The sequence below is a fragment of the Lissotriton helveticus genome, chromosome 8 (assembly GCF_964261635.1).
Source record: "Lissotriton helveticus chromosome 8, aLisHel1.1, whole genome shotgun sequence".
In the NCBI taxonomy this organism is placed as follows: Eukaryota; Metazoa; Chordata; class Amphibia; order Caudata; family Salamandridae; genus Lissotriton; species Lissotriton helveticus.
Genome location: NC_136069.1, coordinates 284961943 through 284977762, shown reverse-complemented (window position 1 = coordinate 284977762; position 15820 = coordinate 284961943). Strand labels below are relative to the sequence as shown.

General features: G+C 46.0%; 1 protein-coding gene across 1 annotated transcript in view; it reads left to right on the top strand.

Annotated features, from left to right (window-relative positions):
- The window catches only part of POGLUT3 (protein O-glucosyltransferase 3), an 80368-nt gene that overhangs the window by 38362 nt on the left and 26186 nt on the right, over nt 1-15820 (top strand). Inside the window, exons 3-4 of the mRNA XM_078657053.1 lie at nt 3453-3739; nt 5477-5693. Of these exons, the coding sequence (XP_078513179.1) occupies nt 3453-3739; nt 5477-5693 (504 nt within the window). The remainder of the gene's footprint in view (nt 1-3452; nt 3740-5476; nt 5694-15820) is intronic.

The window sequence follows — 15820 nt, the reverse complement described above, 5'->3', positions numbered from 1 at the left end:
GGAAGGCTGTAATTGCAAAATTCTACATTAGCATAGAAATACATCATGCACATTAACACCAACCCACCCCTGTTAGGGAAAAACGTTAGGGCATCACGGCATAACATGGACAGGAACACCTGTAATAAATCAGCCCGTCTGGCCCATCAATCTGGTACATAAACAAGGGCCTGGAATAACACATCAGGCCAACCCATTGACCAACATTATGCAGAACATACCTCACCCAGCATGAATATCAGATAGGGGCCCTCCTCCTAGATCAGGAACTCCTGTCAGGACTCAACTAGGCTCCCTTTACCATCAACTAAGGGGTATCAACATCAGGGTGTACACAGCAGTCAACCCTCCTTACTTCTGGACTCCCTTAGACATTTCCTTCCCCAGGGTTCCTTAGTAACTGGGGACCTCCGGGCAACCCGTACAGCAGGGACCTATATTTGCACTAAGGGAGAATAAAACTCTCTACCCCAGAATATGCAATAAGGACAACCGGCTTGCTCCTGAGGTGTCTAGAAGGGCAGTTAGTTGCAGGAACGTCAGGGCAGTTCAATAAATCTGGAGCCCAAGTCGCAGGTGCCCCCTGTCATTTGGGCACCTGATAAGGCAACACAGTCCCCGGGGCGGGCACCGGCAATGTACCCCGTTGCCCTCTCTGTCCCCCACACCGTTAAGCGTAGGCCCCACTCACCGGGCTCAGTAGGTCCTGCGGGGCGTCCTTTGGGGTCTCCTCTGCAGGGGGGGGACCAGGCACCGACAATGTGCCTTGAGGCCCCCCTTTCCGTGGTGTCACCCGGGGCCCCTCTTCCTCACGGGGGCCCAGGGGTTCCAAAACGGCCTCTGGACGGCCACACTCGCCTCACCCGGGCCTCCTTCCCTCACAGGGGCCTGGGGTTTCAACACGGCCTCAGGAGGGCCTCAGGGGATTCACGAGGTGTCTGGGCACACGTGGGGGAAGCCTGCCTGGCTTTCCTCCTACGTCACACGGCTCCTGCAGCGCAATCGGGGTTCCCTCGTCCGCGCGGGAGCCCTGCAGGTATTCTGCTCCTTCAGCCGGCTTCGTGGGAGGGGGCGGGGCTGGCACCGACAATGTACCCCGGCCCCGCCTTTCTCACCAGCCCCTCACTCAGGGCCGCAGACCGGCGGGGTAGCCTCCCGCTCCGGTCGCTCCAATTCGGGGCTCCCCCTTGACCACGTGGGCCCCGCACCAGCACTTCACTTGGGTCCCCCTTCCTCACGGGGACCCAGGGCTCTGCGACGCTCTTCTCGCGCTGGCGGGCCGGCACCGACAGTGTGCCCCGGCCCCGCCTCCTCCACCGGCCCCTCGCGTGGGGCTCAGACCGGCGGGGTGGCCTCCCGCTCCGGTCGCTTCTCTCGGGGCTCCCTCCTTGGCACGGGGGCCCCGCAACGGAGCTTCACCCGGGTCCCCCTCCTACCTCACGGGGACCCGGGGCTTCGATTCACCTTCTCCTGGCCTTCCCGGCCGATAGCCAATCCCTGCGCGGCCTTCAAAGGTCACGGCTGCGCAGGCCAATCAGTGCGCGGCGGGGGCGGGCCAATGACGCGGCCGGGCCCCCGTCATGTGATGGGGAAACCTGACGGCCTCAGGGCCTAGCGCGGCACTCCCTGCACTTCGGCGGCCCTCTCCTGGCACCGGGGGCCGCCGCGACGCTGTCCACAGCGGTGGGGGTCCCTTGGCGGCGCCACGACGATGGCAACAATAAAGGGGTAGGCTCCCTGTTAATTACGCCTTGAGATAGTGGCAAAAGCGCGCTTCCACAACCGGCGCTATTTACAAGTTACCACAGTCTCCTCAGGAAATAGCGAAAATGGCGCTATTTACAAGCTGCCACAGTCTCCTCATAAAACAGCGCTACTCATAACGCACGGCACCTCCCTCTGGCCACAACCTCAGCATCTTCCTTTGACCACGCTGAGGGGGCAGGAATTTAGCGCTTCACCACACAGCGCTGGACAGGCGGCTTTTCACCACTAGGGGGGCCACAACAGTCCCAGGGGCCCAGCGCTTCCACAGGCAGTAACAGTCTTTGGACTCCCAGCGTTTACGTAGCACAGCACCTGGCAGCACACCTCACAGAGGGGGGTGAACAGTCCCACAGTCCTCCTCAGGGGCACACTCCTCACCTCCTGGGCGCTTCTTCACGCAGTGCTGGCGGGGTACCCGGTCCAAACCGCATCAGTGACCTGGGTAGGGGCCCTTCCTTGTCAGGGGCCCATGGGGACAGCAGCGGGGGGGTTTATAGGGGTGCAGGGCCCAGCTCACAGGCCCATGTGGCGGTAGCACCTCACAGCAGGTCCCCTCCCTTCTTTGTCCCAGCGCTGACTGACTCTCTGGTGACACTTCTCCCTCCTCCCAGGCAGTGCCAGGACCTTCTAGAATGTTGGCACATCTAGCCTAAACTGGTTCTAGGGGAGGGGGTGAGCACCCTGGGTGCCAGGCTTTCCCTCCAAAAGCTAGGGGTAGCTGGGTAATATTATCTAGACCGCTGACCTATGGCAGTCCAGTGGCAAAACCCATGGCCATGGCATCCATTTTAAAAACAATACATTTCAATCAGGTGCAGTTTTAAAATGGGGGATTTTACAAGTGGTCACATTATTTCAGGTAATTACATTTTCAACAAGGTGTCTCACACCACTCATGGCCTATACAGGATTAATCCCATGGGGGAGACAATCTAGATAAGGGGGTCAAAAGCGAAAAATTTGGGTGGAAAAGGCCAAGTCCAACAGTAATCTTTTGACATAATTTGGGCATTATGGCACCTTGGATATTTTGGAGTCCTGTCTTGGCACAGTGGTGCCTCTGGTATAGTGATCAGCATTATTGGCTTATTATAGGCATCATTGGCTTTATGGTCAGCATCCAAACACGTAATGTTAAGCCTGGAAATATGAAGACGTTTCTGTCTGTGTGAAGCATTTGTACATGGGAGTACACGATGCAAAGACAAGTTGTGGAATTATTATTACACGTTATTAGCATTGGTATCGTTCTACGGTGTCTCTTTCTTAGATGTTTACATTTATTGCCATTATATTGTACAAAATTGTTGTATGTTGATGGATTTGTTTTATGGATAAACATCAGTTTGACAGCAATGCATTAAATTAATATTCAACTGCTGAGGCCCCAGCAACCTATTTGCATATGTGGTATAGGGCACACATTGCAGTATGAAACTACTGAGTTATAGTAACCTTACTGGGAGAAGAAAAATCAGAAGGAGGATACTTGCAAGGACATTTACTATGAAAAAAGTGAACATGCAACTGTGATTCTAAGGTTATGGTTCATAGTGGTTCTTTCACGAGAGATTGCTCACAAATGGGGATGCTAGTTTTAACAATGAACATGAAGTAGAATTTGGAAAGTTTCTATTACTACTTGTGATACTGTAAAAGATATTAATGAGGATTTTTATTTTCAGGGGCTGTTTATCACGAGTACTGTGACTGCCCAGAAGATGATCCTCGGATCTGGCAGACAACTCTTTCTTGTCCAACCGAGGAACCCCAAGTTACAAAGGACTTTGTACCTTTTCCCAGCATAGACCTGCTGCGGATGCTGACCGAAGTTAAAAAGAGGTTTGCTGAAAAACGGGGCGCGATTGTACATTACACTGTCCTGAACAACAAAATATATCGGCAAGCCTTGGGGAAGTACACAGATTTCAAAATGTTTTCCGATGAGATTTTGTTGTCATTGGCCAGAAAGGTACCAGTATTCCGTTGTTAACTCAAGGCTAATACTTAGAATATTCACTTCTCCCATTTTATAGGTTTGCCACCAGTAAAACCTCTTATATGTTTGATAAAACTGTGGTATTCTCAGGTTAAAGTTAGTTTGTGAGATGAACTAACTTTGCCCATTCTTTGTAGTATTGCATTTTTTTTTGTTCACAAAATGTAACCATCTACTTATTAGAAACCTGTCTCATTTCTGGGAAGAGCTTAGAGGTAGGTACCCCGCACTGTGAAACTGTTGTATTAGTCCCGAACTAGCTTCCCCAAGATTCACCAATGGCTATTTACGGAATTCCCCTAGGTCAGCAATTCTTAACCATTGACTTCTGTGAACCCTCACTTATTCATTACTGGAACCCGGGGGCCCCAACTGAATCATTCATGGAATCCCTGGACCACCACTGAGTAATTACTGCATGTGGTCCCTAGCCTAAGCAATTTTGATAATTTGAGATCCAACACAGTACAGAAAAATACAGAAACAAGCATTGGTCAAACAAATATACAAATTAGGAAATATTTTATTCACAAACCAATAAAAAAATTAAAAAAATTAATGGGTAGGTTGGAGCATTTCTAAATAAAAATGATGCCACTCATCGTCCAAACTATATTCTGTTTGATGCACTGCGCATTTCTCTCAAGAATCTATCTGAGGATTCTAACTTAATTTTCAGCCTTCAATTTCAAATTCCTTCACATTTACAGAATGTTTTAAAAATGTAAATTGTACATTTTGCTTTTTTACTTCTATACTCTTTATTCAGTTATTATTTAGTTTCCTAAGGAGTTGGGGGGGCCCCCTGAGTAGGCTTTGCGGAACCCCAGGGGTTCACGGACTACAGGTTAAGAACCACTGCCTTAGGTAATTATGCTGATTATTGAAAATGTGCAGGTCATTGTGGGCTCCCTTGCAGATATGTTTGGAAACTAGGTAGGCTGCCAAGCGTTGCTTTTGTTAGCCCTCTGGGGAGGGCAGTCACCAAAGGACTGTTCGCCTACTTTATTTGAAACCCCTGTGATAAAGTGCAGAGCCATGCCAGGGCATGTCTTCTTAGATGTGTTTTTTTTTTAACCCTGTTCTGCAGTGTTTGATTTAGTCGCCGAGTTATGATTCCACATGTGCCTGTTAGTAACAGAAACTCTTCACTTCAAGAGACACAAGCCTCATGGCAGCACTATTAAAGTAGTACATTTTTTGATTATTTTGGTCAGTTTTTCATCTGTTACATTTTTTGCAATTTGGATTTTTGGGTCTATAAATTCATCAATTTTAGATGAGGATCCTGAATGTTGTGGTTATGTTTTAAATGTTAGGCATACCCATGACGGTTAACAATAGTGTATGCCTGCTGTGTTAGTCTTTCATTCCCCGTTTGCCAAGAAATTCCATAAAACCTTCCTTCTTTGTGCATAGTCACTGATATGTTCAATGTTTTACAGTGCCACGCAACAGGAACCTAATATTGCAGTGTGTAGCATTTTATCATTTGCACTGGAATTAATGTTGCTTTTTATTGGTGTGCGAACTCCTTTGTAAAGTAGTACTTTGCACTTTGAAACATTTACAAACATTTATAGGATTTACATCATATCGCCCAGTTGTCTGATGCTGCTTTCCTATCTACACGTGTTCACATATGCATCTATTTTACAAATCACGGCGTTCCCTATAGTAACTTGCTTTTTTGTAATTTGCATGCACTAGGTACGACTGCCGGATTTTGAATTTTACATTAATGTTGGAGATTGGCCAGTTGAAAACAGGAAGGTGAATGATACCCCAGGTCCCTTGCCAATCATTTCCTGGTGTGGCTCCACCGATTCGAGAGATATCATTCTACCAACGTATGATATAACCCATTCCACATATGAAACCCTACGAGGTGTCACTAACGACCTGCTCTCTATTCAAGGAAATACAGGTAATTCATTTACTTAACTGCTCTTCTCAAGTATCTGCCAACTCAGATCTGGTGATAAACATGGAAAAAGGTCTTACAGCATTCTGATTATTTGGGTAACATTTCAATTGCTAATTCCACACATGGTAAGGACAGCAACACTGTCAGATAAACACTGATTCAGTCGTGTAGCTGAAGAGCTGGTTATAGGGCACGTTTGCTCAGCCACCCTAGACACATCATTTTACGTCACTAAAGGTGTGCCTCACCCCAGGCCTCTAGCATGCAAGAAATAATTCCAAATGTTAAGGTTTTATTTTTATTTCTTGGTTTTTTATTTTTGTATAATATGTTTTTGTGTACAAGAAGGTTAAGCACAGTCGAACTTGGTTATAAAGATAAATGGGCACCGTGAGCTGGCCTGAAGTTAAGCTGGCTGCTCTGAAGTGCTCCAGTTATTTGGAGTGTGTTTGGTAATTTGCGAACTAGCTTTTTCTGTATCACTCGGTATTTGAATTTTTCCAAGGTGTGCATCAATAGAAATGCATTGTAAATTGTAGGTACACTTGGTGACTTTTGCTGTAAAATTGTATGGTATTTCACTGCCATGCACGACCAAGATCTTTTCCACTGATCATTCCACATTTTCTAAGTTCTGAGGACTACGTTTTCTGGTATAATGCTTCTATTTTGAAACCTTTGAAAGCCAAATTCTCATGGTCTCGTACTTATTCGCACAGTAGCAAGGAAAACATGCTGCAGCCTGTCACAGGCATGCCATTAAACATACTAAAATATGGTGCTTCGCTAAGCTTATTTTAAACTAACATTTCCACTCAAGGTGTAACTCAGTAATTTATTAGTTAAGGTTTTAAACTGAGAAGCTAACTACACAGACCGAAAGGTTCTGAAAGCCTAAAGGTAGCACATAGAGTGACCTTTCCCTCTAAATAAACATAAACAAACACCTAGAGTGAGTGGAATATTGGCTAGGTACCAGAATATTTCAATAGCCAATATAGGAAAACACACTTTTACTTGACTCACAACCGTGGAGCCTCAAATAAATCTAGTGATCAAAACCGAAAACTATGAAGTTATACTCTTGAGGCATCTTTTTCTGTTTTTAGCTGGACAGTCGTGCATGTACCTTTTTATAGGTGACCGAATGGACTGTGTTAATTCTTTGTATTGTGGTTCATCCATGAATCTCATTCAATGTTTACAATTCCTGCAAAACTCAGTGGCCAAAATCATGACTAGCAAACTTTGCATGTAGGATTTAACTAACCTATTGCTCAAAACTTTCACTGACTTCCAATAAAGGTGTGCATGTGTTTTGTCATTATAAACTTGCTTCACAGATCTTTATATTGACATGCTGACTTGCACGAAAAGCAAGCAGGAGTCAGTTTGTGGGCTGAAGCCTATTTCAAATCTTTATATCTAAGGAACTAAATGGTGGACATGATGAGGAATGAATTGCCTGATAGGATGAATGTGTTGAACAGCTACTTAATTTTAGGAAGATGCTAAAAATTAAAACTCACTGACAACCTCTGTTAGGGTTCCCTAGATAGTGGGCACCCTTGTTAGGGGTTTAGCAAGGTATAAATATTAGAAATGACATGAGACCTGTGACAGTAACTCCATTTTTGTATACAGGGACATTTATAGGGAGCAGCGTTGATCTTTAAAGGATTTATTTTTATTGTAAAAGAAAGCTAAATGGCTACTACATTGAGCCTCCTCTAGGGAACATGTTTGTTAGCAAGTAACCATGTTTTAAAAAAATTCTATATCATAAGTTCTGAAGCGTAATGCGAAAGAGTTGCAAAGTTTTGCTCCGTGAACAGTACATAGGAATAGAGTATATGAACTTGGGGATGACGAACAATATTCTACAAACTTATAGAAGGTTCAATGTTGGAAAGTGTTTTACTTTTTTTCCCTATTGATTCTCCCATTGCTGATCACAAAAAATGCCTGACGTAATGTTTTGAGCTCGATTGCCTTCTAGAGCACATAACAGCTTAATTCTCTCAAACTGGGTAACATCAACACCTTCTCATTTAAGTCCAATACAAGTTTAATGGCAATAATTCAGCAAACAATAAAAACATTCCAAGTATGAATTCACAAAGTGCAGACCAGCACTTCGCTATCTGAGCCGTTAGAGCTTATAATACTTAATTTACTTTAATTTCCCATGGACACATGATGATATTATAACCTCTAGATAGCAGCTGAGGAACAGGGGCGTAATTCTTCTTGTGGGAATAATATGAGATGACCTTTAAGACTTGATGGAGTGTGGTACAGAAGAAAGCTGATCACTAAAGTTGTAGTCCATCCAGCAAGCACATCACCTTCAGCCACTCCACCGGACTCCACTGGACCGACCACAGCTTCGTCCACTTCAGCTTCAGAAGAACCACGACCCACCACCACCCGCTCCAGGTTCCCCACAGAAGCTGGAGTAAGATCACCACCGACCAGCTCACCACCTCCCTCAGCCAGAACCCACCCGCCAGCGCAACGGACCCCAACGAAGCAGCCCGCAACCTCACGCAGTGGCTGACCGCCTGCGCCGATGACCTCGCACCACTGAAGAACCCTCCCAGCAGACCCAGAAGCAAGAAGGCATCCTGGTTCACCGACGAACTCAAGGACTCCAAGAAGACCTGCCGCACCCTCGAGAGAGCCTGGCTCCTCGACCAGACCACCGACAACATGACCGCCCTCAAACACGCCACCGCAAGCACCACCAGCTTATCCGCACCACCAAGAAGAAATCCCTAAAGGAACGATTGGACAACAATGCCCACGACAGCAAGGAACTCTTCAGCATCGTCAAGGAGTTCTCCAACCCCAGCACCGGCAACAATGACATCACTCTGTCACAAGACCTCTGCGACTCCCTCGCCTCGTTCTTCCACCGCAAGATCGCCGACATCCACAACAGCTTCAGCGCACCATCCACGCACCCCACCGTCGAACCAACGCCCCCCACCACCACCCTCCGCACCTGGATCACGGTGACCACCGAGGACACAGCCCGCACGATGAACACCATCCACTCCGGATCACCGACCGACCCCTGCCCACACCACGTCTTCAACAAGGCCGACTCCACCATCGCACCCCAACTCCGGAACATCATCAACACCTCCTTCAACACCGCCACCTTCCCGGAGAGCTGGAAGCACGCCGAGCTCAGCGCCCTACTGAAGAAACCAACAGTGGAACCCACCGACCTCAAAAACTTCCGCCCCATCTCGCTCCTCCCTTTTCCTGCTAAAGTCATCGAGAAGATCGTCAACAGACAGCTGGCCGTCTTCCTCGAGACGAACGGATCCCTCGACCCCTCGCAGTCCGGTTTCAGAGCCAACCACAGCACCGAGACCGCCCTCATCGCAGCCACCGACGTCATCCGAGCCCTGCTCGACAACGGGGAAACTGCTGCCCTCATCCTCCTGGACCTCTCCGCAGCGTTCGACACTGTCTGCCATCGCACCCTAGTTCAACGCCTCAGTAACATCGGCATCCAAGAGAAGGCACTGGAGTGGATCACCTCGCTCCTCGCCGGAAGAACACAGAGAGTCCGCCTCCCCCGTTTCGATCCGAGGCTACCGAAGTCATCTGCGGCGTTCCGCAAGGATCTTCACTCAGCCCCACCCTCTTCAACGTCTACATGAGACCTCTTGCAGCCATCGCATGCCAACACAACCTCAACATCATCTCCTACGCCGACGACACCCAGCTGATCATCTCCCTCACCAGAGACCCCGACACCGCCAGAACCTGCCTACATGAAGGGATGAAAGACGTCGCTGAGTGGATGAAGAACAGCCGCCTGAAACTGAACTCGGACAAGACGGAAGTCCTCATCCTGGGACCATCGCCCTCCGCCTGGGATGACTCCTGGTGGCCCCCCGCCCTGGGCACCGCACCCAAGCCAACCGACCATGCACGCAACCTGGGCTTCATCCTGGACTCTTCCCTCTCGATGACCAGACAAGTCAACGCCTTCTCCTCATCGTGCTTCAACACCCTGCTTATGCTCCGAAAGATCTTCCGATGGATCCCGATCGAAACCAGGAAGACGGTCACCCAAGCACTCGTCACCAGCCGACTAGACTACGGAAACACCCTCTACGCCGGAACCACAGCCAAGCTACAGAAAAAACTCCAACGCATCCAGAACGCCTCCGCCTGACTCATCCTGGACATCCCCCGACGCAGCCACATCTCCGGCCACCTGAAAGACCTGCACTGGCTCCCCGTCAACAAGAGGATCACGTTCCGGCTCCTCACCCACGCACACAAGTCTCTCCACGACCTGGGCCCCAAGTACCTTAATGACCGCCTGACCTTCTACACGCCCACCCGCCAGCTACGGTCCACCAGCCTCGCCCTCGCCGCCGTACCACGCATCCGAAGAGCCACCGCCGGAGGAAGATCCTTCTCCTACCTGGCTGCCAAGACATGGAACTCCCTCCCTATCCACCTTCGGCTGACCCAGGACCATCTCGCCTTCAGGAGACAACTCAAGACCTGGCTGTTCGAGCAGTAGCAACCCCATTCCCCCAAGCGCCTTGAGACCCTCCCGGGTGAGTAGTGCGCTATACAAGTGTTATGATTGATTGATTGATTGATTGATTAGTCCTCGCTTGTCTATGCAAACTTCAAAATGAGGATATGCTTACTCGAACAGCCTGGTTAAATGTGCAGTGCACAATATCGAAATACAAGATGGAAGTGCGTTTAAAATGCAGGTATTGTACTATATTGCAAAGGCTATGGTAGTATATTTAGGCAGATAAAAAAACAATTTCAGAATTTCCTCCTTTTTCGCTATGAGGTGAAAACTCACAGCAAATCAATATCTTTCAGTTTAATCATTTCAACATGAAAATCAACATCCTGGCATTTCTTGTTCTCTACATAACGGTTAGCGTTGCTGGCTACAGCAAGTAGAGGCAAAGCCTTCATTTTTGCAGATGAGTTGAATAGTGCATATGCATAGTTTTTTTTAAAAATACATTTATTTTTTATACATGTTGCTCTTATAAACAGCAGCATTTACTTATCCAAATTATTATGTAAGTTTATTCAGCCGCATCCAATACCACTTAAGGCCATGATTGTGAACACTCATTCGGACTTTGAGAAAGGGGGAATAGATACGGTGCAATGCACAGTTGGTGCATGGCAGGAACTCTGGAAGCGAGCACAGAAACTTCTGCTCTATGCACCGAACATGGCACTTTTACATCACTCTTCAATCTCAGTATCTGGTGAAAAGGGTGAGCTCCAAGTCCTTCATGCTAGAGGTGTACAGACGATGGGGGATGTGTTTGCGGATGGGAACTTTATAGAAGCCGGTGAATTCCTGGGGAATGGGGAAAATTCTGCAATGTGTGTCTTTATATACACCAGACTGCTCGCCACTATGCGCATGCTGTACCCACAATTTCTGGTGGTGCCGCCGACAGTGGATGCGTTGCACCTAATCTATGTGACACAAACAAAATCACAACTTATTACACGATTATACCACACCTCGCAGAGAGAGGGATTAGTTATGGGAGATGCATCGCTGTCTAAATGGAATGCAGCTCTTTCTGACCCGTTGTCAGAAGACGATTGGCATAAATGTTGTAAAATGACAGAGCGGCTCACTGCCAATGGTAATCTTAAACTTATTCATCTTAAATATCTGCATCAAGTGTATTATACACCTGTTTTGTTATATAAATGTGGATTGAAAGACTCTGCCAGCTGTTTCAGGTGCAGTGCCCCTCACGCAGACTTTCAGCATCTGGACTGGGCCAGTCCGAATTTTGGGTGCAGGTCACACGCAGTCTGACCGCAATGGTGGGAACACCTGTGGCATGTACTCCACAACTGTGTTTACTGGGATTTTCCTCCAGTATACGCGCTCCTGTTCGCAGACTGGTGGTGGTGGCACTATTATTGGCTAAACGCAGGGTTGCTATACGTTGGGGTGGCAGACCGGCGCCGGCACATAAGCAATGGCTGCAGGACTTGGTGTACTGCCGGGACCAACTTACTTGCTATGATGAAGAACTCCCTAGTGCCTCTAAAGCTCGTAACATATGCAGTCCATTGACATCTTATTTGCTCACCATGAATGATAACTGATGTATTTCTGTATCTTGTTATTCTGCTAAATGTACTATGATTATATTGCTGTCTAAATATGTGAGGCCATCCATTGCCGACTAAATGTGTTCTGCTGTGCTAACCCCTTGTATCATGTATGCCCACTGATGAAACCATGATTTTGTTTCTTGGTTGTTTATGTACAAATAAAATATATATAATAAAAAAAATTCACAAGGAAGATAAAAAAATACGTTTTTACAGCCAGCACAATCCCATTCATTTAACCATGCAGTCGTAACATAGTATTCCTTATTTCAACAATTAGAAACATGTCAAACAGATGTAATCTGCAATTTGCTCACGTACCCTTCTGTCCCAGCTATGCTTCATTCGTGCATATGCATAATTGAATCAATATCACAGTACACATTATTGCTAATAAGAAAACACGTTTTTTCTTTCTGTACCTAATGTTATTTTAAAAGTCTTCATCCCTCAATTTCCGAATATTCCTGGTATCCAAGATAAGATATTAGTACTGTTTATTTCAAAGACACTTTTAATCTCATGTAGTCTTCTTTACTCTTGATGGGGTCTGTTTGTGAATGCCGTGTGAGGTGTTGAGCATTTAAATAGGACATTCTGACCCAACTAACTAAGAAGCTCCCCTTTGGCAGTGAGGACAATATTCAGAGTCATTCTCTTTTGCATTAGGACCGCTCATTGAGAGTCCATCTGGTTAGCCAATGCGATGGTGACCTCTTCTAAGACGAGAGTATTGGTTGTAGTTCACAGATGACCTGTCCAATCCCGTACAAACGACAAAGAACGGAAAAGAAGCAGTCTCAGAAACAGTTCTGTGTTGCCATAGATAGTGTGGAATTTGTTTGGGGGTGTGAGATATTGGGGCGGCACATAAACTCACCAGCAATTTCCAAACAATTAGATCCATAAATCACTGTGGTTTGCCATCCATAGCAATTCTCAATTTTGACAGGTATAATATAGTGCATTTTATTTTGCGTTCTCTGAGCACTTTTTTACAAGGTTCAACACATGTCCAGTATTTTGAACCGCATGCATGAAGTCTGGATAGGTATGTCGGTTGTTTCACCTCCCTGGTGTCTCAGTTCACCCTTTTCTCTTGCTAAACTCAAGATTGTGTTGCAATGGTGGTAGTTCAATAGTCTCACAACAATGGATTTGAGGATGTGCCCCAGGCCCGGTTCCAGGAATTTTTATCTGGGTGGCTCAACGGTTACATTTAGGTGGGTCAATGTGGGCCACATTTATAACAATTCTGAAGGTAGACTACAAGCCCTAGAGTTACACATGGACATTGATTCACCAAAATACCAGGGGTAGCGAAAATGACATCACTCATCCTTGACCTTAATGCCATCACAAGAAGTGACATCATATGAACATTGACCCTCAATCTTACTACGAAGTGATGTCACATGTTATGTTAGATAATTGCGGTGGAAAAGGACACTCACAGGTCTGGGCTCCGGTGCCACTGCACCTGCTGCTTCATTGGCAGGTAACACCCTGTCCTCATTCCCTCATACAATCCACTTACCTGCTGCTTACCTCTAATATGAGGTACGGTTGCCACATTGCCATTCTCTTCCAACATGAATATTTTAATGTCTCAGCCAGTGTAAAAATAGTGAAAATCACCCAAAATCTGCATTTTTCCCCTTTACAGTGCATACTTAGAACAGTAGTTAGAAAAAACAATGCACTTTAAAATGTGCTCTAGAGGTTCCTTAATTATACCTGACTAGGGTTGCCACCTGGCCGTTTTTTTTACTGACGCCACCAGTATTTTAATGTCCCAGCTGGTACAAAAATTAGCAAAACCACCTAAAGCAAGAATGTTTACCCCTTATCTGTACCTAATTCAAACAGCAAATATAAATAAAAAACACTTTAAATGGATTCTAGAGCTGCAAAGATTCCTGACTATTAAATATAGTAAAAACAGCAGAAAAGTCATGGTACAAATGTATACATAAATGTTTTTCATAGTTCTATTTAGTATCATGTTCATGCCTGTGCACACTCTTAAAACCACAACATATAGCTGGTATTTCTTTTGGAAAGGTGACACTGTAACCCCAGATTGATAATTGATTTAAGAAAAATGAAAAAGCATTGCACTGTATGGCCGTCCTCATTGCCTCTTCTGCTGACTGTGAGGGCCAAATGTCATGTTTGGGTGGGCCTGGCCCACCTGGCCCACCCGCTAGATCCTGGCCTGATGTGCCTTCTTCAGGGGTTTGGGCATGAGAAATTAGTGTGCCCCCTCCACTAAAAAGCCCATTTCCGAAGTTAGCCTTCTATCAGAGTTTAGTTAGTAGTGTCTCAACATACGTTTCAGGCTTTCACATAGCTGTGGCTTCTGCTTCCCCTAAAATCCTAACATAATTTCATTGGGTAAAACCTAAAAGCAATGGTCCCATGGGTCACATTTAAAACCCAGATCTATCACACTAAAGGTACCTGATCCCCAATAGGTATGATGGTGTATCAATACATGAGACACAGGGCATACAACATCATGTCAATGTGATATGTAAGTTCACATGGTAATGATATCAAAGGAGAACGATCAGTGTGGATGGTGCTAGGTGCAGAAAAAGTGCCCAGTACAATGTAAATTACATATATACATCATATTATCATGAGTATCCATTGCCATTGGATATTAGAGTAAAGCAACTCCAATAGGCCTGTCAATCTCAGTGGTACCACGTTTATTTTGCATATAGAAGGTGACCAATCTCTTCTGCTTTGCAGTGTAAGAGCTCATCTTCAAGAGGTTGACTAGCATGGGTTCAAAATCCAATTTACTCATAACTGGTTGCTTTCCAGACAGGTGTGGAGTGGTATACAGCTCTCTTTCGACGTGGCAGGTCGATCACGGGTTCTCTTCCAGGCTTCCCAATGATCCCTGTCACCTCTGGGTCTCTAGGAGAGCACGCTGCTAGTCGGCACCCGAGTTGTTGTCTTCCGGAGGAACTAATTATTATATTTGGACTCACCAAAGGGATGCTTGGTATTTGTCCCTGTCCCACATATTGAATACCACCTTGCAGCATCATTGTGGGTCTAAGGGTCCGAAGGATTACATTACAGAGGATTGTTTGGCTAGTGGCAGAGCCAGGCTTTTAGGCGGCCATCTTGTGCTGCAGTCAACCACATGAACACTCTTTCGTTGACACTAGAATTTAAAGTGTTGTCTTGGTTCATGGATGAAAGACGTGCCAGAAGTAATGCAAATTGTTATCCATTATATGTTGCTTTAAAGCTATTGATTAACAACAGTTTGGTGTGGTATTTGTGAATTTAGCACATCCCTAATGATGAGCTCACTTTTGGCAAGCCTAACAGTGAAATGCAAGTGTTCTTATGTCTTATGTTCCGTCAATTGTAAATTGACGGAAAACCTCCTGTTCTACCACACTCCTTTCTATGCCAAACCACCTATCTTCATGAACCTTTCTACAGCTTCTTTCCTAAATTGTAGATTTGCCCTCATCAAGATTGCCAAACCTTCTTTTATCAGAGTATGAAGAGAAGCATGGAAGCGAGTACTAATTTGATTTTAATCTCCTCTTATATTCTCTAAGTGGGTGTCTTGAATTGGGACCACAGCTGCTAGCCAATCTGAACTTTTCTTTAAGATGGCGCGTCACTTCACCAGGGACTAAAGGCCCTTCAGATTTAAATGATGTAACATAACTGTTACTGTCCTGGTAATAATAATGATCTGGTAAAAAGAAAGCTTGGGAATCCTGGCTCGATAACTGCTGAAAAAAGCTTGTATCGTGTCATAGATTTTGGTAACATTGTAGTGAGTTGCTTAGCAACCATTTCTGCCCTAGACTCCATAAACGTACGTCTGCACCTCCTCCTCCTCCACATCACAAACCCCACCTTTAGTTGCTCTGGTGCCTTTTCACTCTTACCTTGCCTTTTTAAGAAAGTCTTCCTTTTGATTAGTGTGC